We start from the raw sequence: 23,590 nt of genomic DNA, 5'->3' as shown, positions 1-23,590 counted from the left end.
AATATGCAAAGAACACCAATGGTACATTCAACACTCAAAAGCTTGTCTGTGAATGTCCTTAATAGCATTATTTACAAAAAGTAAATAATTATATATCAAAAAGTACAAACAACCCTAAATTAATGAAATAGATATGACGGATAAATGTGATATAACTATAAAGCTGGGCATCATGTAACAACAAATGGAATGAAGTGAGCTAGAGACCTTAGCTTGTTAAGCGCTTAGCTGCAATTATGAGGACCCGAGTTCAAATCCCCAGAACCCATGCAAAAGCTAGTGCATGGCTGTAATCACAGTGCTAGGGAAGCATTGCCATGAGGATTTCAGGGGCTTACTGGCCAGCCAGTCTAGCTAAACCAGAGAACTAGAGTTCCTGTCTGGAAAGGAGGGGGAAAAAAGTGGAGAGGGATAGAGACGTGCACCATCAACCTCTAACCTCCATGTACACACAAACATATACATGTGCATATACATCTCACACATATACCAAAGGGAATAAGGTGCCTAGGAGAGTAAAATGCTCACTGTGCAAGCATGAGCTAAGTTCCATCTCAGTACCTACAAAAAGCTAGGCTGGGATTATAAGTGTGTGTGTGGGGGGGAGTATCTTGCTGCTTTGCCCAGACTGGCCTTAAACTTCTATGCCTTAGCTTTCTAAATAGTTAGGACTATAGGAGTGGACTATTACCTCGGCTCTAGAGTTAATGGTTAAAATGTATAGGAAAATGTGTACAGATGTTATTTGTAAATACTATTCCATTCCACATAAGGAACATTAGCATTTGTGAATTATGCTGTCTAAGGCATTCCTAGAATTAGTTCCAAATGGATATAGGAGGACCATTCTAGAGGAGCACTGAGTTCCTAAATATCATGACTCAAGTCTTTGAGGTAACTGTTGGACTGGGAGTTCTACTTTTGTCATTTTCTTCTGAGTTGGAAAATATCTCAGAATTCTGCTACTGTTTTGTTATCCTTTTTTTTCCCAGTTTTTAATTTTTTTAGACTGATGTCACTATGTAATCTACACTGGTTTCCAACTGACAGTAGTACTGCTTTTGCTTCCCCAGTGCTGGGACTACAGAAGGGTACTGGCACCTTTATTCTTCTCTTTAAAGGGTAATAAAATGGAACTGGTATTGTGTACTGTCCTGGAGGTAGGGAGGAGAGAAAGTGTTGCAAAAATGAGCAGTAGGCTGCTTCCCACAGCCTGGCTCCCAGCTGCCTGGCTAGCTAGCTTATACCCCAAAATAACAACACACAAATTGTATTAATTTAAACACTGCCTGGCCCTTATATCTAGCCTCTTCTTGGCTAACTCTCACATCTTTTTTTAAAAATATTTATTTATTTATTATGTATACAACATTCTGCCTCCATGTATGCCCATGCCAGAGCAGGGTGCCAGATCTCAGTACAGATGGTTGTGAGCCACCATGTGGTTGCTGGGAATTGAACTCAGGACCTCTGGAAGAGCAGCCAGTACTCTTAACCTCTGAGCCATCTCTCCAGCCCATAACTCTCACATCTTGCTTTAACCCATATCTAGCAATCTGTGTATCACCAGCGGGTCATGGCTTACCACGAAGATTCTAACTTACGTCCATCTCAGCCTGGAGAATCATGGTGTCTGCCACATTGCCTTCTTCCCAGCATTCTGTTAGGTCTACTCCGCCTATCTAAGCTGCTGTCCTATCAAAAGGCCAAGGCAGTTTCTTTATTTAACCAATGAAATCAACACAAAACAGAAGATCCTCCTACATCAAGAAAGAGAACCAAAAGTTCAAAGGTAGAAGGCAAAAGAAGAGGCTCAATGAAAGGGTAGTTTTGGTGTTGACAGGAAACATAACTAGTCGCCAGTGCATGGTTATCCTTCTGTGTCATTAACTCACTAGCCAGCAGTTGAATGGCTAGCCATAAATTGTTGATAACTAGCCATAAATTGAAGCATTTTGCTCTTGTTGTTTTCTTTGAGTTTTTGTTTTTTACATGATTTGTTCATTTTTATGTGCATCAGTGTTTTGTCTGCATGTATGCATATATGAGGGTGTTAAATTTTCTGGGACTGGAATTAACGGTTGTGAGCTGCCATCTGGGTGCTAGGAATTGAAACTGGGTCCTCTAGAAGAGCAACCGGTGTTCTTAGCTCTGATATCTCTCTCTCTCCAGCCCCTTGGTTTTTATTTTTATTTTATGTGTATGATGGGTGTTTTGCCTGCATGTATGTCTACACCATGTGCTTCAGTGCCCAAAGAGCCTAGAAGAGGGTGTTAATCCCCTGGAATGGAGTTAAAGCTCGTTATTTTGAGGCACTGTGTGGGTGCTGGGATCCAACCCAGGTCCCTTGGAAGAGCAGCCAGTGCTCTTACCCACTGAGCCATCTCTCCAGCCTCACTGTGTAGCTCAGGCTAACCTGGAACTTAAAGTCTTTCTGTTTCTGCTTCTTGGGTGTTAGGTTGATGCTTTTATGAAGTGTGGTTTTGGAGTTTGTTTCATTTATGTTATTGAACACAGTGAGTTGATGACCATTTGGGTTGTTGTTGCTAAGATAAACTGTAGAGGTCAGTAAAGTACATTATACCATATAATCACACACTCCCTCTTTTTTTCCTTTCAAAATTGAATTTCACCTCTAAGAATTGTATCTTGTGAATTTTCCCAAATTATTTTGGGCACTGTTAAATTCAGAGTTTCTGAATTCCTTTTGCCCCCCCCATTTTTGTTTGATTTCCTAGCAACATGTTAAACAAAAGCATTAAAAAAACAGATAATTGTGTACTTAGGGCTGGTATGTTTGTAATCTTGAGTCTAAACAGTGCATTTCATGAAACCATCTTACAAAATTTCATTTATAGAAGAAAATTCTTAATATAGAGAAACCCTGTCTTGAAAAAAAAAGAAAAAATGCTTTAGAAAACTAACTATATTCGTTAACTTTTTTAAATGAAATCTTATATGCTGCTTAATCATAACTCTTGTTATAAATTACATACTTAGAGCATTGGAACTTAGCCACAGCATCATAGTACAGCAGTTGTAAAGACACCTTAATGTACCCTCTTGAGAAGCCCATACCCATAGCCTGCATGTATATAGTGTCTTTCCTATGTGTATCTGTCTAAATACTTAATAAGGTCACCAACTTAGCTTCACTTTGACAGGTCTTGAAAGTCTTTCCTGCAGCCTAGCCAAAGGTCTGGCTTTACCTTAGTGAAAAGCCTACTTAACCTTGACAGTTGGCTTCATCCTCTTTCCTTCCCTCTCTCCTTTTCTTTATTTCATTTGCTTTTCTGAGGTAGGGTCTCATGTACCCAGAATAGTCTCTTTTTGTTTCCCTCAGACAGGATTTCTCCGTTTAGCCCAGGCTAGCCTCAAATTTACAGGGATTTACCTGCTAATGCCACCTGTGTGCTGGGATTAAAGGCATGTGCCACCACCCTCCGCCTAAAAATATATTTTTTTAATTTTAATTATATGTATATGTGTGTAGATATGTATGTAGGTGTGTGCATGTAAGATGTGAGTGTAGGTGCCCATATGGAGTCCAGAAGAGGGTATTAGATCCCCTGAAGCTGGAGTTAGAGGGTTTATTACCTGCTTGACATGGGTGCTTAGAATTGAACCCAGGTCCTCTACGGTAAGTTGTAGTACTCTGTCTTAACTGTTGTGATAGTAGCAGCGGGCTGCGTCCCACCACCCGGCTAGAGCGGCGGGCTATGTTCCTGGCACCCGGCCGCCCTCATAGCTAGCTTATGCCCCGAAATAATTACATGGAAACTGTATTCTTTTGAACATTGCTTGGCCCATTTGTTATATCCTCTTATTGGTTAGCTCTTACATATTGATCTAACCTATTTTTAATAATGAACCATCTTTCCAGCCCCTTTTGTTTTCTGAAATGTGATCTTACTATATATTTCCCAAGTTGATCTTGAACTTCTTGTAGTATCAAGCAGTTTTCCTGTCACAGCCTCTTGAGTAACTGGGACTACATGTTTGTACTACATGTAGTGTCCGCTATGCCTCCATGATTTGCTTTTGTTTTGTTTTGGTTTTTTAAATTTATTTATTTTTGTATTTTGAGACACGCTCTCTGTGTGTGTAACCCTGACTACCCTGGAACTCCCTAAATAAACCAGGCTGGCTTCAAACTCACAGATCTTCCTGCTTTGGCTTCTTCTGAATGTTGGGATTGAAGACCTTTGCTGCTAACCAAGCTCATGGTTTGCTTTTTAAAATAACTCTTTTAAAAATGGGATTTTATCATTATCTTATATATCTGGATGCTTTTTTCTGTGTGTGTACCACATGTGTACCTAGTGCCATCAGAAACCAGAAGAGGGTGTTGGATTCTTAAAGTTAAAGGTAGTTGTGAGCCACCAAGGGAATGTGGGAATCAAGCCTGTATCCTCTGGAAGAACAGCCTGTATTCTTAACGGCCAAGCAGTCTCCCAAGCCCTAAAATAGTCTTCAAAGTAAAATATGGGAGAATACCTGACTATATTGTATGCTATTGTATGTATTTTTTTCTCTTGCTTGTTTTGTATACTAATAAAATAGCCTTAGAATCTTCAAAATGGTATTTATCTTTCCATATGCTAATAAATTGACTTGTTGGCTGACAGCCCCTGGGTAGCTTTTTTATTCCTTTAGGTGTTAACCAGGGTTATTCTGTCTCTCTGTCTGGAAGAATTGTACTCCTTTTGATATGGCAGTAGAACTTAATGGGCAGGAGTCCTGGTGGACAAATCTTTTACAATAGCCCTAAAGTTCTCTTTATGTTAGCCTTACAGCTTTATTTTTCTTTAGTTTCTAGAAAATCTGGCTAGTATACTACTTTATCTTCTAGTCATATTTGTAGCAGGATTTCTTTATCTAAATTCTACTTTTGTGTAACTTTACTTTTCCAGACCAAGTTTATTGGTAAATCCTTTATAACACTAGTTTATCATTTCTAGCTGCTCCATCAGTAGCAGAGTCGAGGGGTGTGGTGTGCTCTTTGAAGCTCTACTCCCCTTATTTGCCATTGCCCTGTGCTCTCTTTATCTGTGTCCTCTGCAATATCTTTTTTCGTGTTTTTGTTTTGTTTGAGATAGAGTCTCATTCTGTAACACAGGCTGGCCTCAGAATTGTGGTATTCCTTCTGCTTTAGCATCCTGAATGTAGGATTATAGGCATGCAGTATCACACCTGGCTGTAATGCCCCCCCCCCTTTTTTTTTTGAGACAGGGTTTCTCTGTAGCTTTTGGTTCCTGTCCTGGCACTAGCTCTTTCTAGACCAGGCTGGCCTCAAACTCACAGAGATCCGCCTGCCTCTGCCTCCCGAGTGCTGGGATTAAATGTGTGCGCCACCACCGCCCGACTTCTGTAATGCCTTTTTTCCCCCTTTTTTAATGATTTATTTAACTTTATGTGCATTGGTGTGAAGATGTCAGATACCCTGGAACTTGATTTACAGACAGTTGTGAGCTGTCATGTGGATACTGGGTATTGAACCAAGGTCCTCTGGAAAAACAGTCAGTGCTCTTAACCACCAAGTCATCTCTCCAGCCCCTATAATGCCTTTATAATAAGCTTGTTATTAATTCATTTTTCCTTTCTTTTTTTTCTTTTTTGGTTTTTCAAGACAGGCTTTCTCTGTGTAATAGCTCTGGCTGTGTCAGAACTCACTTTGTAGACCAGGCTGGTCTTGAACTCAGAGATCCTACTGCCTCAACCTCCCTAGTGCTGGAATTAGGTGTGTGCCTCCACCACCTGGCTATTTATTTATTTTTCAAAACAGGGTACATAGTTCTGTTTGACCTGGAATTCATTATGTAAGCCAGCTGTCCTTGAATTTGCGGTAATTCTCCTGCCCCTACCTCTTGAGTGCTGGAATTATAAACATGTACCATCATGCGTGATCTAAACTAGTAAATGTAAAGATTCCTTGAGTTCTGTAAAACATTCTAGGAAATAAATCAACTCTAGGAAGGAATCAGGGACCCTTGATTTATAGCTAGTTGATAAGAAGCATGGGTGAAACAAGCTGGGAGGAGTTAAGGTGGCATTGGAAGCAGGGCAGTTGGACACACACACACCCCCAACGCACATACATACTCACACACATACACAGTCTGATGTCAGAAGCACATTATTAGAGTTGAAGGAAACTGAATTTGTTATTCTTATATCAAGATTATGGGGTTTTTTGTTTTGTTTTAGTTCCAGCCAATGGGAATTGAGTTACAGATAATTTTTAAAGATACTAGGAAGTTTTGACTGGTTACTTTTTAATTCTGCAGTTGTCTCAGGTGCTGATGGCCATGCAAGAAAAATATCCAAATGACAGGTCTTCTCATGCTACTTCACCAGGTCAGTAGTCTTCTGTATTCAGTTTTGACTTATGCTATATCGAGAGAGAGAGAGAGAGAGAGAGAGAGAGAGAGAGAGAGAGAGAGAGAGAGAGTGAGTGAGTTGTGGAGTCCAGAGGTTAACGTCCGTGTCTGTGAGACAGAATTCTGTGTGCAGTAGAGGGAGACAAACAGCATTGATAACTGTGTTCCACTCACCTATTAGTCCACAAAGATTGGAATTCTTGTATACCAGCTGTGGGGATGTATCTCTAGATCATGGTGGTGCATCCCACACACAGCTCTTGGGAGACAGGCAGATCGCAGGTTCAAGACTATCCTGGGCTGTCTGTGCATCCAGAATCTACTTCAAGAGAGAAATAATATATTTGTTTTGTTTTTTGGTGTTGTTAAGCTTTGAACCCTGAACTTTGTAGAAGTAAAACAAGAACTCTGCCATTGAGCTACATCTCCCTCGAAAGAAAGAAAGAAAGGAATTAACGAATCAAGAGTTCAAAGGCATAGGTGATATTGTCTCAAAAACAAAAATAATTTGGATTTAAGTCTTTCTAGGATTTGCTTTGTGTTTTGTTTGATTCTTACTGATTTTGTAGACAAGAGCTTACTATGTAGTGCAGGCTGGCCTCAAACTTGGGAACATCTTGTTTTAGCTAAAATACTGGCTTTGTTAGTATATTAATAAATTTTGTAAAGATTTTTTTAATTAAATGTATGTGTAGGTATGTGTACATGAGTATAGGTGTTAGGCCAGGCCAGAAGCAGGTGATAAATTCCCTCTAGAGCTGAAGTCACAGGTAGCTGTGAGCCACCCAAAGTAGGTGCTGGGTACTCAGTGAGATACTTGGATACTCAGTGAGTACTTGGATACTCAGTGAGAGCTTTAACTACTGAGCCATTTCTATGACTGTTAATTTTAAAAAATCATAATCTGACCTACCTGTTGGTATATGCAACAAGCTTTGAAGTCAAATTCTACTAGTCTTGCTTTTTCTTACATGCTCAGAAAGTAAAGTGTTTTGATTTTTTTGACTATTTTGTGTGTATGCCTATTCTGCCTGCATGTATGTCTATGCACAAGTACATGCCTGATGCCCAGAAGAGGGCCTTAGATCCCATGGAACTGGAGATATGGGTGGTTGTGAAACATCATGTGGGTGCTGGGTATCAAACCTGGGTCCCCTGAGAGAGTAACCAACCAGTGCTCTTAATTGGTGAACCATCTCTCCGGCCTGTTATGTGCTTTCTCTGTATTACTACCCTCAAGATAACACCGTTTCTTTCTTTCTTTTCCTTTTTTTTTTTTTTTTTTTTGGATACAGGGTCTCTCTATGTAACCCTGGCTAGACTAGAGCTTGATATGTAGCCCTGGCTAACCTTGAACCCAAAGAGACCTGTCTCTGCTTGAATTAAAGGCACATACCACCTGACCGGCCCACTTTAAACTTTTTAGATTGACTTCAATCTAAATGTATCTGGATTGACCTGTTAAGGGTAACCCTGGTTCTGACTAACAATAGTTTTTTTTTTAATATTTATTTATTTATTAATTATGTATACAATATTCTGTCTGTGTGTATGTCTGCAGGCCAGAAGAGGGCACCAGACCTCATTCTAGATGGTTGTGAGCCACCATGTGGTTGCTGGGAATTGAACTCAGGACCTTTGGAAGAGCAGGCAATGCTCTTAATCACTGAGCCATCTCTCCAGCCCCTAACAATAGTTTTCAACAAGGAACTAAAGTATTGTGTGACCTTGGCACATGAAGGATAATTCACGCTATTGTGATTGAATGAGGGTTGCTGCTGGTATTTAGTTTGTAGAGGCCAATGATATTAAACCATTCTGTGGTGTCTAGACCACATAAGTTATACATTGAAGAATATTTGTGCTCAGAATGCTAACAGCCCCCAATCTGAAAGCATGTAAAGGAATGTGTGTAGATATTGGACCTGGACATGTACATAAAAGCTCTCTTGTCTGTAAATTAGATTAAAGTATTGTGGCTTCAAGATATATATATATATGTGTGTGTGTGTGTGTGTGTGTGTGTGTGTGTGTATGTATATATAGTGTGTGGGTGTGAGGTAGAACCCTATTGCAATGACTGGTCTGGAACTGGCTATGTAAATGTGGCTGTCATTGAACTTGGAGTGACCTTTCTTCCTCCCAGGTACAGTATTATAGATGTGTGCCACCATGCCAGGCTTCTTGTTAGGTACCCATCTTTCAGCATTCTCATGTCTCATGTATTTCCATTAAACATCAACTAACTCAGCCTGATGGTGGTAGCACATCTTTAATCCCAGCACTCGGGAAGCAGAGGCAGGCAGATCTCTGAGTTTGAGACAGATCTCTGGTCTATAGAACAAGTTCCAGGACAGCTAAGGCTACACAGAGAGACCCTGTCTTGAAAACAAAACAGAATGGGGCTGTAGAGATGGCTCAGATGTTAAGAGCACTGGCTACTCTTTCAGAGGACCTGGGTTCAATTTTCAGTATCCACATGGCTGCTCACAACTATAGATTTAGTTCAAGGGGTTCTGACATCCTCACACAGACCTACATGCAGGAAAACACCACATAAAATAAAAATAAATAAAACAAAACAAAAAAGTTCTTTGAAATGGTTGTTACCAAGCTTTTAGAATGCAATTTCTCATTTGCTGTGGCAATAAACCATAAAAACCCATCCATCTAGGGTTTTCCATGTACTGCTATGTGAGTAGGCAACCTTTTGGGAGCATTTTTATTGTTGTTGAGGTTTTAAGAACCACATAGCAAATTATCACTATAGTGCATACTTAGAGCAACAATCTATTGTATATCCTTCTATGTTGCTAGTGATAAGGTGTTGTAATGTAGGTAGGTCAAACTGAGGTAGAATGTAGCTCCAGGTACTTAGTTGATTACTTGCATGTTCTTGTCATATAGGACGAATAACATAACTGGATTAATTCCCAATTATTTGAAAAAGGGTTATCTTGAGAAATTGAAACTTCAGCAACATAGATAGACAATGAAGGAATTACATGTGAAATCCCCTAAATAAAAATTTACTGACTTTCACCCCCCAAAAAAAGTACTTAATTAAGTTTCATCAACTGGTTTACACCAAAGTGAATAATGTCTCTTATTACAGGTTCCAATGTGATTCAAAAAAGCAGTTCTCTGGGAACTGAATGGCAGACACCAGTTATCTCAGAGGCCTTTCGTAGCCGCTTTAGCCGTTGTTCAAGCATAGCTGACAGTGGGGACACAGCCATTGGAACATCATGCTCAGACATTGCAGAGGGTAAGGTTGGATTTGTGATTGGATTGTCAGCGTACGCCGCCATTTCAGTTTGAATTCCACATATATTGTCATTTACAGAATGGTCATAGGGTCAAGCTATCCATTTATGGAATCTGAATAATAATGAGTAATTATTTCTTATTTTTTAATATCACTAAATTTAGATGTCTTACCATGGCATGAATACGCAGACCTCTTTTTTGTTTGTTTTTTGTTTCTGTGGTACTGGAAATTGAATCTTGGGCCCTTACAAGTGCTGGGTAAGAGTTCTGCCAGTCAGGCCTAGCCTTGGTCTATTGTTTTTTATTCATGGTCTCTTTTTCCTTTAATCTAGGCCCGTTTGTGTGCTGTTCCCATCCTTTAGCTGCTTCTACTAGCTATACCAGTTTTACTACTGTGCATGTTCCGGTAGTCCTATGAGACTGTCTCCATCCCTCTCCTTAATTGATCCCTCCCATATAACATTTTTTTTTTTTTTTTGATTTTTCGAGACAGGGTTTCTCTGTAGCTTTTGGTTCCTGTCCTGGAACTAGCTCTTGTAGACCAGGCTGGCCTCGAACTCACAGAGATCCGCCTGCCTCTGCCTCCCGAGTGCTGGGATTAAAGGCGTGCGCCACCACCGCCCGGCCCATATAACATTTTCGTATCTTTAATATCTCTGCCACTTGTTTTTGCACTGAAATAACAATTACCAATCAGTACTTTACAAGGCATATAGGTGGGGCCTAGAGGGCAGAAGGTCTAAAGATAATAATTATTATTTATCGGGCACAGACTTTTGATCCCAGCACTCAGAAGGTAGAAGCAGGCAGGTCTGTGAGTTCAAAACCAGCTTGATCTGATTTACAGAGTTCAGGACAACCAAAGCTACATAGTGAGACCACGTCTCCTAAAAAAAACAAAGCAAATAAACAAAAAATTAGTATTTATGGGGCTGGACTGATGACTCATCAATTAAAAGCACTACTTCTTCTAAAGGACCCAAGTCTATTTTCTAGCACCCACATCAGGTTACTCACAACAATCTGTAACTTTAGTTACAGGGAATCATGTGGTACACATGCACATAGGCAGACAGAACACTCATATGAATAAAGTAAAACAAACTTTTTTTAAAAATTTGTGTGTATTAATTTTTTGGTTTTGGGAACAATGTCTTGTGTAGACCAGACTGTCTTTGAACTTTCTGTTGTCAGGAATAACCTGATCTACTTGCACCCACCTCCTAAGTGCTTGTATTACAGGTGTGTGCCACTGTGGCCAGCTTTTTATTAATATGTATTAATAAAAATATAATAAAGTAGGAATGGTAGCACACTAATTCAAGACCAGCTTGGGCTACATAGCAAGATCCTGTTTCAAAAATAAAAAAGTACTGTGTGCACATGTATGAACAAATGATCTGGCGATTCCTACAAAGATGAAATATAAAGATTTTTCTTTTTCCTTCTTTGAGACAAGTCTCATGTATTCCATCTTAGTTTCAAACTCCCTATATAGCTAAGAATGAACTTGAACTTCTGATTCTACTCCAGACTTGTGCCACCATGCCTGATTTTTATGGTACTAGGGATCAAACCCACATGTTTCATGCATGTTAGACAAGTGTTCTACCAACTGAGATATATCCTCCTGAAGATAACTTTTAAGCTAATGATTATACTCTTAGGTTTATAGCCAAGAGAAATGAAAACATATGTACATGAATGTTCATAGCAGCCTTATTCATAATAACAAAAAGTTGAAACACATTCACAGCAGATGAATGGTTATATATCCATATAAGACCTTAGAATAAAATAAATGAAATACTCAGGTGGTTTGAATTATATGAACCTTAAAAGCATTAAACAAAGTTAATAAAAAAACAGAAAAGATTCATATTACAATGATTTTTAACATTTCTCTCTCTCTCTCTCTCTCTCTCTCTCTCTCTCTCTCTCTCTCTCTCTCTCTCTCTCTCTCGTGTGTGTGTGTGTGAATTATACCTGTGATCACATGCCATGGTACAGTACACTGTGGTGGTCAAAAGTCTGTTTGTGACAGTCAGTTCTCTCTACCATATGAGTCCCAGGGAACTTAAGTTGTCAGGATTGGCGGTAAAAGCATGAGGGAAAGTGCCTTTAACTGCTGAGTCATCTCACTGGCTCTGGTTGATCAGTTTATTTGTTGGGACAGTCTTATGTATTTCGGGCTTGCCACGTAACTGAGAATGACATGAAACATCTGCCTCTGTCTCCTAAATGCTGGAACTACCTCACTTTCTGAAAATTGACATATACTATACACCCAGTTTAAGCAGTGTTAGAGCCTGAACCCAGGACTCTGCATGCTAGACAAGCACAGGCGGTCTTCCAGCTAGACTAGAGCACACTGGCTCAGACTGGTTGACCAGCAGGTTTCAAGGGCCCTCCTGTCTTGGTCTCCCCAGCACTGGGATGAAAGGCGTTTGTTTTCTTGCTCCGCTTTTACATGGGTGCTTGTAAGAGGAGACTGTTCTTTCATTTCCTGGCCACCCGGACGCAAATAATCACACAGAAGCTATATTAATTACAACACTGTTTGGCCACTAGCTTATGCATATTTCTAGAAAATTCTTTCATCTTAAATTAACCCATTTCTCTTAATTTGTGAGTCACCATGAGGCTGTGACCTACCTGTAAGGTTCTGACTGGCAGCTGGCATCTTTCTCCTTCAGCGGCTACATGGCGTCTCCCCAACTCAGCCTGCTCTCTCTCTACATCTCTGCTTGGATTTTCTGCCTGGCTTTACTATTAGGCCATTGGCCGAAGGCAGCTTCTTTATTAACCAATAGTAATAAAACATTCATTGCATACAGAGGGGAATCCCACATCAGGTGCTGGTTAGTTGAACTCAAGTCTTCATAATCTCCACTGCGAGTACTTTACCAACTGAGCGATCTCCCCCAGCCTGCTTTTCTGCCCTTTTTGTTTATATACTGTGACTGTGTGTTTTGCCAGAAATCAACCTGAGGACTTTTGAACATGTTAGGCAATTGCTCTATACCCAGTCCTATGCCATGAGGTTTTGATTTCTTTACATTTTTTGAGACAGTGTCTCATATAGTAGCCCAGGCTAACTTTGAAATCACAATGTAGCCAAAGATAGGAAAACAACTGATAGATTACAGGCACTCACTACTTGATTTTTTAGTTAGGCTTTTTAGATTTCAAATCTGTACAAATATCATAAAGTCACATTTATATCCCTGTTCCACTCCAGTATTTACACCAGTTTTGGTCCCAGTGGCTTCAGAACAGAATTATTCAACCTGTAGTTGCTGGGCTGAAACAAACTAGCATTCTTGGATAACCAGTGTGGAATGTGGCCAGAACTGATTGATTTTAGCAGTAACTATTTCCATTCCATGAAAGGAGGGTTGCTGGGAAGAATGGACTGTTTTTTGAGGGGACTGGGTGTGACTAAGAGATTTAGAATTATACCTTTGAAATATCAAAGGCTTCATAGTTTGAGGAACTGTGGTTGTCTATACTTAAAATCCCATAGACTAAATCTGGAATACCTTTGAAAATCACAGAATATAGTGCAAGTTTGAAATTGAGTGTTGTTATTACTCTCTTTCAGAATGCTCTAAAAGACAAAGCAGACTTGGGGCGGATTGCTATTTTAAAGCGTAGGTGTGAGTTGGTTGTCTTGGCAGCCCTTCCAGTCTGTCTTCCTCCATTACCATGCTGTGGGAACAGGCTGGGGGCCTCTTAGGAGAGCATTAGGATGGTGCTCTCATCCTCAAGCTGATACCTAGGATATCAGATAGAGTCTACTGGTCTTAGACTCTATCCTTTAACCTTTAACTCATTTTGTATTTAAGTCCTAAACTTCAAAATCTGTCCATTAACTTAGAAATTTCCTCTCCTCCCCCCACCCCCCGAGACAGAGTTTCTCTGTAGTTTTGGAACCTGTCCTGGAACTAGCTCTCGTAGACCAGGCTGGCCTTGAACATACAGAGATCCGCCTGCCTCTGCCTGCCAAGTGCTGGGATTAAAGGTGTGTGCCACCACCACTGAGACTAATGCATATTACCAGAGATTATTCAGGTTTTAGGAGGAATTCTGTGTGCTTGTTTGGTTTTGAACAGAGTGACTCCATAGCCCAGCCTGCCTGCATCTTTATATGTACTCAAACTGGTCTTGAATTTGTAGTCAGCCTCCCAGGTGTGCCAGGATTTTAGGTATGTATAGGTATAAACTCATTTTAGACTTAATTTTTTGGGTTTTGTTGTTTTGGGGTTTTTTGTTTTGTTTTGTTTTAGAATGATCTTTTTTATACCTCTAGGATAACCTGAATATAGGAAGTTGGATACTTCACATATATTACAAGGGTAACTTGGATTGGTATGTGTTTGGTTTTTGTTACTTGTTTGGTTTTGGAGATGTTTTGTTTTGAGACTGGATCTCCTCATTATAAACTCAGGCTGGCTGTCAGCTAGCTATGTAGCCCAGGAGGGCCTCAAATCAAAATTTAGTCTGAAAAACAGTGTAAAATCACATTATAATACGGACAAGTGGGCAAGTGGAGAACAAAATACAAAATAGAAGATTTCTGTTTTACTCATTTGAGCATGCTCAGTGTGCTAGGGTGAAACCTGAGAGTTACTAAGAATAACCTTGAATGTCGGGGCAGTCGACTCTGGGGTGTGGGAGGGAACACTCCTGACTCAGATGCTGTGCTCCTGCCCTGGACCCCAGCAGCACCGTCTGTCTCTTCTGTCTTCAGGTGGCTTGGACTCATTGCTTGCTTTCACTGAGGAGCCTTTGGAGGTCAGAGGGCTTGGTGCTCCCTGGAAGGAATTTTATTTTCATTAGATTAGATTATAAGTTAGATTTGTTCAGCTTCCAGAAGAGTAGGGCCTAATGCATTTCCTTTATAGTAAGTGAATTTCTTTTTAAGTTAGTTTTCAGCTTTGCTTGATGCCCACCAAGAGTTTATTGAAATACAGTGGACGTAAGTTAGAAATGAAGCCATTGTTGTCTTTTGCTGGCATATCTTATAAATAATAGCATTTAAGATACTGGAACACAACATTTCTCAAGCTGTTGTGTCTCCTTGCTTGATTTTCTTTTTTTTTTTTTTTAGGGGACAAGGATGGTACTCTAGCCACAGCTGGCCCAGAACTGGCAGTGTAGCCCTTACTGACCTCAAACTTGGGACAGTTCTTATGCTTCTACCTCCCAAGTGCTAGAATTACAGGCATGAGCCTCCACTTCTAAGTCCTACCTGCTTCTTCTGATAGGGCTCTCTTCCTTGGTCTGAAGACAAGTAGAGAACATCTGGCATAGCAGTCAAACAAGAAAGCTTGGTCTTTAATTTTGACTCATGGAGACTCTTCTCTCTACAGATTTCTGCAGCTCAAGTGGCAGCCCTTCTTTCCAGCCAATCAAAAGCCACATAACCATTCCAACAGCCCATGTGATGCCTTCTACTTTGGGGGCTTCTCCTGCCAAACCAAATTCTACACCTTCTGGGCCTTCTTCCTCTAAACTCCCCTTGTCAGGCTTGACTGAAGGTGTGGGGATGACAAGAAATGGAGACTTCGGTGCAGTGAAACGTTCTCCAGGCCTGTCAAGAGATTTCATGTATCTCCCTAGTGCTGCTGGAGAAAATGGGATTCAGCAGTCCTGGTTTCCAGCAGTCGGCCATGAAAGAGAGGGAGAGTTGAGGAAGTTTGATATTGCTAGCATGGAGTCTACTCTAAACCAGCCAGCCATGGTAGAGACATTATATTCAGATCCACATTTCCGAGGCCATTTCCCCAACCCAAGATCTGATGCAAATAAGGATGTATACAAAGTATTGCCAGAATCTAAGAAGGCACCAGGCAGTGGTGCAGTATTTGAACGGAATGGACCACATGCTAGCAACAATGGAGTGCTCCCTTTGGGACTCCAGCCTGCTCCTGGCCTTTCCAAGTCACTATCCTCTCAGGTGTGGCAACCAAGTCCTGACCCTTGGCATCCTGGAGAACAGTCATGTGAACTCAGTACTTGTCGACAGCAGTTGGAATTGATTCGTTTACAGATGGAACAAATGCAGGTAGAGAACCATTTCTTGCATTTTGCATGTTGTTTTCCTCCTTAAACCTCATAACGTTTGTCTTATAAGTTTTAGGGTTTGTTTTGTTTTATTTTGTTTGTTTGTTTTTGTTTTTTGAGACGGGGTTTCTCTGTGTAACCCCGGCTGTATTATTAATTGCTATGTGAGTATTTGAGCGTGGGTTTGTGCATTGAGTGCAGTCACAGAGAAGGCAGAAGAGGGCGTGGATCCCATGGAACTGGGGTTAATGGCAGTTGTGAGTCACCTGACATGGATGCTAGGAACCGAACTCAGGTTTTCTTTATTGGTACATGCTCTCTCTTAATTGCAGAGCCATCTCTTCAGCCTACTTTGTACTTATAAGTTTTAACTATAAAGAAAACATTTGTGAGAAAAGATGATGTTTGTAGACAGAAAATGAAGATGTGAGTTTTTGACCATTAAGTCTGTTGGTGGTCTGATAAATGACCAGACCAGATATGTGCTCCAAAGTAGAGAATTATGAAGGAAAGCTCAAAGCTTGCTGTATAGACCAGGTGGGTCTTGAACTCACAGAGATTCACCTACCTCTGCCTCCCCAGGTGATGGAATTAAAGGCCATCAAGCCCAGCCCTAAGTAAAGATCATCTTTGAGGGGCCAGTGAGATTGGTTAGTAGGTAAAGACACTGCTGTAACAAACCTGGAACAGTGAATTCCATCCCCAGACCCACATATCACATATGTTCTTCCTCTCTCTGTCTCTGTCTGTCTCTCTGTCTCTCTCTCTCTCTCACACACACACTCACAATCACCATCAACATTTGAAGCTGAGTGTGGTGTCTCTCTTATGAATTGGAGGCCAGCTTGATCTACATAGTGAGTAGATACATAGGCCAACTAGGACTGCCTCAAAAACCAGCAGTGCTGGAGGGATGGGGAATGTCTTTGAACTCTTGGTTGGTTGGTTTCTTTTTCTTTTTCTTTTTTTTTTTTTTTGCTAAGCCCCACCCCCCTTTGTGCTGCTGAAGAGTGAGAAGGAAGGAAGCGGGGTATATTCTCCTGTCCTGGTCTGTAAGCTCCTGATTTAATGACTGACCTTAGAACTAGAGACTTTCTGAGCAGAGTGTTTAGTTGGCAGACATCCCCCTGGCAAGTTCTTTCCAGTCATGCATCAGAGCTAAAATTATTTTTAAAACATTGACATTATCAGGCTGAGCCAGACTAGACCTTAACTTCCAATCCTAACTGGGTACTGCTCAGGTGTTCCCAGGTACCTGTGGTTAAGCTCAAGCCCAGCTGGCCTGTTTGTCTTCCAGCTTCAGAATGGAGCCGTCTGTCACCATCCTGCTGCTTTTGCTCCCTTACTGCCTACCTTAGAGCCAGCACAGTGGATCAGCATCTTGAACAGTAATGAGCATCTTCTGAAGGAAAAGGACCTCCTCATTGACAAGTAAGATGGTGGGGTGCTGCAAGACAGGCTCTGCTGTTGGGTCTACCCAAGAGCAGGTCTACCCAAGAGTGAGCTCTTCCCAAGAGCAGGTTATGCCTGTCCCCTACTATCCATTGTTTAGGCCCGTGCCTGGCTGATGGGCAGCTTGCTCTTGTCACTTATTAATGTGATAGGCCAGTCTCTCTGCAGGGCCACTGTAGAGGGCTTTCAAAGTGTGACTGGTTTATGGCAAATCTTTTCTCGTTTTTCTCCTTAATCTTTTTCTTATGTGATCCTACCCCTTCAACAAAATATAATGTCCAGCATACATTTGTGGTATAGTAGTGTAGCATGCATAGCTGCCTTCCAAACTGTGGTATCTAGAATCAAGATCTAAGTATTGTTACTCTTCTATCTAAGGAAAGGGGCTCACACTGTAAAGTAGTTTAATGTCAGGATCTCAAATCTGACTGTTGGCTTTTGCAGGCAGAGGAAACATATCTCTCAGTTGGAGCAGAAAGTACGAGAAAGTGAACTACAAGTCCACAGTGCTCTTTTGGGCCGTCCTGCCCCTTTTGGGGATGTCTGCTTATTGAGGCTACAGGTAAATATAGCCCCTAGGGCAGCATTCTTCTTACTATAATGTATTTTCCCTGTGCTTAGATAGCCAGGAAACATAAGACATCAAATGACAAAGGTGCCCTCTCCTTAAAAAGTAAGAATCTTAAACTTTGCTCGGCTCTTGTGAGGTTAGAAAAAGTGAAAACCGGGCTGGAGAGATGGCTCAGTGGTTAAGAGCATTGCCTGCTCTTCCAAAGGTCCTGAGTTCAATTCCCAGCAACCACATGGTGGCTCACAACCATCTGTAATAAGGTCTGGTGTGTATGCCTCTTCTGGCCTGCAGGCTTACACACAGATAGAATATTGTATACATAACAAATAAATAAATATTTAAAAAAGAAAAGGGGATAACCAGGTGAGAGTTCAGATGTCTTGGTATCAGAAGATACATGGGAAGAAAGGAAGGCAAAGCACTGTAGATAGTAAGGTCCTAGCATTGAATAATATTCTTTTTTTTTATTATTATTATTATTATGTATACAATATTCTGTCTGTGTGTATATCTGCAGGCCAGAAGAGGGCACCAGACCTCATTCCAGATGGTTGTGAGCCACCATGTGGTTGCTGGGAATTGAACTCAGGACCTTTGGGAGAGCAGGCAATGCTCTTAACCACTGAGCCATCTCTCCAGCCCCCAAATAATATTCTTAGAAGGCTTCGTGTTTTATATGTTTGTTTTTATGTATGGTTGGAGTTTAAAAAAATTTATGTGTATGAGTGTGTTGCCTGAATGTATATGTGCGCACGGCATTCATGCCTGCTGCCTGGGGAAGTCAGAATAGGGTGTGCAGGAGCAACAAATAATCTAAATGATCTACCATCTCCAGCCCTTGTATTTGGCTATTTTGACTACATGTATGTCTGTGTACCACTTGGCATGTGTGTTATCTGTGAAAGCTAGAAAAGAGCATATAACTCCCTGGATTTAGAGTTATACATGTAAGTTTTAGAATCAAACCCAGGTCCTCTGGAGGAGCTTCCAGTGCTTCTAACTGCTGAGCATGTCTCCAGCTTTATTCTTAGAAGTCTTTTTATTTGGCTTGCTTGTTTGTTGTTTTTGTTGCTTTTTTAGGTCAGGGTTTCTCTGTTGTAGCTTTAGCTGTCTTAGAATTTACTCTGTAGACCAGGCTGGCCTCAAACTCGGAGATCCGTCTGCATCTGCCTCCCTTATGTTGGAATTAAAGGATTGAACCACCACTGCCAGACATTCTTAGAAGTCTCAGTCTGCAAATCCTGGCCAAATAAAGAGTGGCAGAGGCCATGGGTGATTTAGAGCTGTTCTCATATTTAGGAACAGCTTAAAGAAAACCATATTCTCACTGAGGTCAATGTCCAGTAAGGTTAAGAAGGAATCTGGTTTGTGAGCTGAACTTGTGCAGTTTGTGCTTTAGAGTGATGAATATTAGATTATTGTATTAAGGCCTGCTTGATCTAACACCATCAGAATATTCTCTAATTTACTGATGAAAACAAGTATGAGTAGAGGGATCCAGGCCTCAAACCTGAGTCTTGTGGTTTGTCTGTGGTCCTTCTTCTGTGTTGTTTATCCTTAGGTATTGCTCTATTTCTTTGTGTTGATTTAATTTTATTTCTATTTTATGTATTTGAGTATTTTGCCTGTATGTATGTATGTGTACCATGTGTGTGCCTGGTGCTCGTGGAAGTCAGAAGGGGCTTCAGATCTGGAGCTGGGATTAGGCATGGATGTTAGCTGCGATTTGGGTGGTGGGAACCGGACCCAGGTCCTCTGTAAGAGTAGCCAGGGCTCTTAACTACTGAGGCAAATCTCCATCCCTAGGTATTGCTGTTAAAAGTCATTGCCGGGCGATGATGGTGCACGCCTTTAATCCCAGCACTCGGGAGGCAGAGGCAGGCGGATCTCTGTGAGTTCAAGACCAGCCTGGTCTACAAGAGCTAGTTCCAGGACAGGCTTCAAAACCACAGAGAAAGCCGGGCGATGGTGGCGCACGCCTTTAATCCCAGCACTCGGGAGGCAGAGGCAGGCGGATCTCTGTGAGTTCGAGACCAGCCTGGTCTATAGAGCTAGTTCCAGGACAGGCTCCAAAGCCACAGAGAAACCCTGTCTCGAAAAACCAAAAAAAAAAAAAAAGAAAGAAAAAGAAAAACCACAGAGAAACCCTGTCTCGAAAAAGAAAAAAAAGTGTTTCTCAAATTTGAGTGCATATCAGAGTTACTTGGAGGGCTTTCTCACAGCATAGGTAGGATCTGTCCCTAGAATTTCTGATTCAGTGGACCAGTGAGTAAGATTCTAAAACTTATCAAATTCCAGTAACAAATGATACTGACTCTTGGTCCTGGAGAAGCACTGCCTGAAGAAACCATTGGAGAAGGATGGTGCTTGACCTAGAGTATAATGGGAAATGTATAATTACAGGGAACCAGTTACATATTAAGAATGTTTTTGGCAGGAGTTGCAGCGAGAGAACACTTTCTTACGGGCACAGTTTGCCCAGAAGACAGAAGCCTTGAGCAAAGAGAAGATGGAGCTTGAAAAGAAACTCTCTGCTTCAGAAGTTGAAATTCAGCTCATCAGGGAGTCTCTCAAAGTGACACTGCAGAAGCATTCGGAGGAGGGGAAGAAACAGGAAGAAAGGGTGAGCTGAGAAGCCACTGGCTCTAAACCACGATAGAGTTTGGTAATCAGCCCTCTCTACCAAATAGTCTCTTTAGTCTGTTCCCCGAACCAAGAGAAGCCAGTTAGGTGGGACTCTCCATCGACTTCTCACACAGGGTATCTAGAGGTGAACCTCTGCTTTTCTGTATGTTACAAGACTCCTCAAGCCAGGGAGAGGTGAATAGTCCCTCACTAGCCCAAGGTCTGTTGTGCTGCCAGCTTTCTGGAGGGAAACCAGCCTGGGCAGTTGTATCAGGTGACACATTGCAGGAGGTAACATTAACTCCATTCAGTCTGCTTTCTCTTCATCCTGCTGAAAAGTAGAGAAAGATTTCATGCTTGCCGTTAGATTGAGTTTGTCAGTGCTCTTAGAGTTCCTTAGTGGAAAATTGGTCACCATTGGGGAAGATCTTTTAAAATTTTGGGGTTTTGTTGGTGCTCCAATTCACAGCTTTCTCTCAAAATATTTTTTTTTAAAAATTTATACCTGCTGGCCAGAAGAGGGCACCAGGTCTCATTATGGATGGCTGTGAGTCACCATGTGGTTGCTGAGAATTGAACTCAGGTCCTCTAGAAGAGCAACCAGTGCTCTTAATCGCTGAACCATCTCTCCAGCCCTCTCTTGTAACGGCGTAAGCGAATGCAGACAGATTGTAAAAATATATATATATAGCTTTAATGGAGAAATAGACTTACAGAACCACCGTTCCCACGGAGACCAGGAAAGCAGAAGCAGCGGCTGGGAGCACTCTCGCCAAATTTATAGGCAAACATTAGCCTGAGGCGAACATGCCCCCTTCGGGGCGGGACTTATCCCTACACTCTCTAAAGATATTCTTGGGGGACTAATTTAGCTCTTGGCTACTTGTATCAAAACCAGTTACAACAGCACTTTTTTAAAAAATCTCATTTGTTTATTATGGGGCGTGTACACGGATGACAACCTATGGGAATTGGTTCTCTTCTTCCACTGTGTGGGTACTGGGAATTGAATGCAGGTTGTCAGACTTGGTCGCAAGTGCCTTTACCCATTGAGCCATTTCACCAGCTTTTTTGTTTTGTTTTGAGATGAAGATCTCACTGTGTTGGCTAGACTGGCCTTGATTTCATAGAAATTCACCTGTTTCTGCCACACCAGGGTTTGTTTTTTTATTTTTATTTTTTATTTTTTTGCATTTGTATTCAGTTCAGGACTCCAGCCCATATGTTGATACCACCCACATTTAGGGTTTGTCTTTCCACCTTAGGTAACCTAATCTAGATAAATCTCTCACAGATGTGGCAAAGGCTTATCTCCTCAGAGGTTCTAGATCCTAAAGTCAAAAGGACTAACCATATGACTTTTCAGTTGTGTGCAGTGAGATAGCTCAGTGGGTAAAAGGCTTTCTGCAAGTGTAATGACCTGAATTCAGTCCCTAGTTCCACAAGGAAGAGAGAACCAACTCCTGAAGTTATGCTTTGACCTCTGCATGTGTGCCACATGTGCCCCCACATACCATACATATGCACAATAATTAATAAAATACTTTTAAAGGGGAAAAAATAACAGGCATATTGGTGCATGACTTTAATCTCAACACTCAGGAGGCAGAGGCAGACATACTTCTATGAGTTTGTGACCAGCCTGGTCTATAGCAAGTTTCTTGGCCAACTAAGGCTACATAGTGAGACCCTGTCACCAAAAAATGAGGAAGGTTTGACCTTTGGATTCTGACAGCCAACAGGACTTAGAGTCTTGGTGCTGTACATAGATTTTTACTTATACTTGTTTTTAACCCTGTACTGAACCTTCTCTCTTGCCAAGGATTGATGTTCAGGGGTCTTCAAGCCTCTCCTTTGACCTCTTAGGTGTATAGTTCAAGTTTCTTATTGGAAAAGCCTGCATGAAGGTGCATTAAGACTAACAAATGAATTCCCTGAATTTTCAGTTCTGTAATTGCATACTTTGATCTTCTGAAAACATGTAAAAATATCACATACATTTTATCTTAAATATTTTATTTTTATTCATGTGTGTGCCATGTATGTGCATGTTCCTGCGGGTGCCCTAAGAAAGCATTGGATCTTCTGAAACTGGAGATAAAGGATGTTCTGAGCTGCCTGATGTGGGTGCTTTTAAGTGCAGAGCCATTTCAGCAGCCCCCTTTTTTTTTTTTTGCATTGTTTTTTAGGGAGAGAGAGAGAGAGAGAGAGAGAGAGAGAGAGAGAGAGAGAGAGAGAGAGAGGGAGGGAGAAGATGGTGTTGGATGGCCCTGGAGCTAGAATTATGGGTGATTGTGAGCTGTCTGTTGTGACTGGGAACCAAACTCAGGTCCTCTAGAAGAGCAAGAACAATACTCTCACCCATTGAACTGATATCCTCCATATGATATCCCTTTTTTTTGTTGTTTTCTCTCTGGCTTTGGAGCCTGTCCTGGAACAAACTCACAGAGATCCGCCTGCCTCTACCTCCTGAGTGCTGGGATTAAAGGCGTGTGGCTTTTATTATGTAGTCTCACCTAATCTAGCCTTCACATGTAGTTCCAGCTGGTCTCAGACTTGAGGCAGTCCTCCCACTTTAGCTCCTTAGTGCTGAGAACTACACAGACTAGAGGTATATGTAGATTTAATACCCACACCACATACTTGTTTCTCTTTTCTTGCTATGTTTTTGGGGTTTTTTGTTTATGTTTTGTTTTGTTTTAAAGTCAAGGTCTTCCTGAGTAGCCTCAACTCAAGAAGATCCACCAGTCTCCAACTCCTGAGTGTTGGGTTTTGAAGAATGTGCCACCGCACCCAGCTTGTTTGTTTGTTTGGTTGGTTGGTTGGTTGGTTGGTTTTTCGAGACAGGGTTTCTCTGTAGCTTTGGTGCCTGTCCCGGAACTAGGTCTTGTAGACCAGGCTGGCCTCGAACTCACAGAGATCCGCCTGCCTCTGCCTCCCGAGTGCTGGGATTAAAGGCGTGTGCCACCTCCACCTGGCTGTCTTTTTTTTTTAAATTAATACTTTATTTATGTTTTACATATGGTCACTTTATCTTTTTTGCTTTTAATCCAGAATTGGTTTACCATCATTTTTCAGTAAACTTCCCAGCTAATTTTGGTACAAACTGAAATGTAAGAACTATAGGTTTAGAGCTTGATGATTACAGCTTAAAGCTGGAATAAACCTTTTAACTTATTTTCAAATATTGTACTTAATATTGTTATGTCTTTGGATGGAAGAG

The 23,590-nt window shown here is 41.3% G+C and overlaps 1 protein-coding gene, 1 long non-coding RNA gene and 1 other non-coding gene across 5 annotated transcripts in view; 2 read left to right on the top strand and 1 right to left on the bottom strand.

Annotated features, from left to right (window-relative positions):
* The window catches only part of Cep85 (centrosomal protein 85), a 40,310-nt gene that overhangs the window by 5,208 nt on the left and 11,512 nt on the right, over nucleotides 1–23,590 (top strand). The window contains exons 2-7 of one of the 3 annotated variants that reach the window (XM_075944894.1): nucleotides 6,288–6,357; nucleotides 9,496–9,648; nucleotides 15,026–15,720; nucleotides 17,017–17,150; nucleotides 17,616–17,733; nucleotides 20,180–20,365. In XM_075944894.1, the coding sequence (XP_075801009.1) occupies nucleotides 6,288–6,357; nucleotides 9,496–9,648; nucleotides 15,026–15,720; nucleotides 17,017–17,150; nucleotides 17,616–17,733; nucleotides 20,180–20,365 (1,356 nt within the window). Of the gene's footprint in view, nucleotides 1–6,287; nucleotides 6,358–9,495; nucleotides 9,649–14,331; nucleotides 14,448–15,025; nucleotides 15,721–17,016; nucleotides 17,151–17,615; nucleotides 17,734–20,179; nucleotides 20,366–23,590 lie in introns of those variants that run through there. The other 2 variants (XM_075944895.1, XM_075944896.1) reach the window with 2 other exon arrangements.
* LOC142833463 (uncharacterized) lies at nucleotides 6,260–15,026 on the bottom strand. Its single transcript, XR_012907415.1, has 4 exons — nucleotides 14,905–15,026; nucleotides 14,294–14,467; nucleotides 6,555–6,699; nucleotides 6,260–6,391 (listed from the first exon to the last, which is right to left on the bottom strand). It is a non-coding gene; the product is annotated as an uncharacterized LOC142833463 (long non-coding RNA).
* Nucleotides 8,981–9,102, top strand: LOC142834518 (small nucleolar RNA SNORA32). Its single transcript, XR_012907609.1, has one exon. It is a non-coding gene; the product is annotated as a small nucleolar RNA SNORA32 (small nucleolar RNA).

The sequence above is a fragment of the Microtus pennsylvanicus genome, chromosome 13 (assembly GCF_037038515.1).
Source record: "Microtus pennsylvanicus isolate mMicPen1 chromosome 13, mMicPen1.hap1, whole genome shotgun sequence".
Classification (NCBI taxonomy): domain Eukaryota; kingdom Metazoa; phylum Chordata; class Mammalia; order Rodentia; family Cricetidae; genus Microtus; species Microtus pennsylvanicus.
Note: the sequence above shows the minus strand (reverse complement) of the source record. Positions and strands in the feature narration are given on the sequence as shown.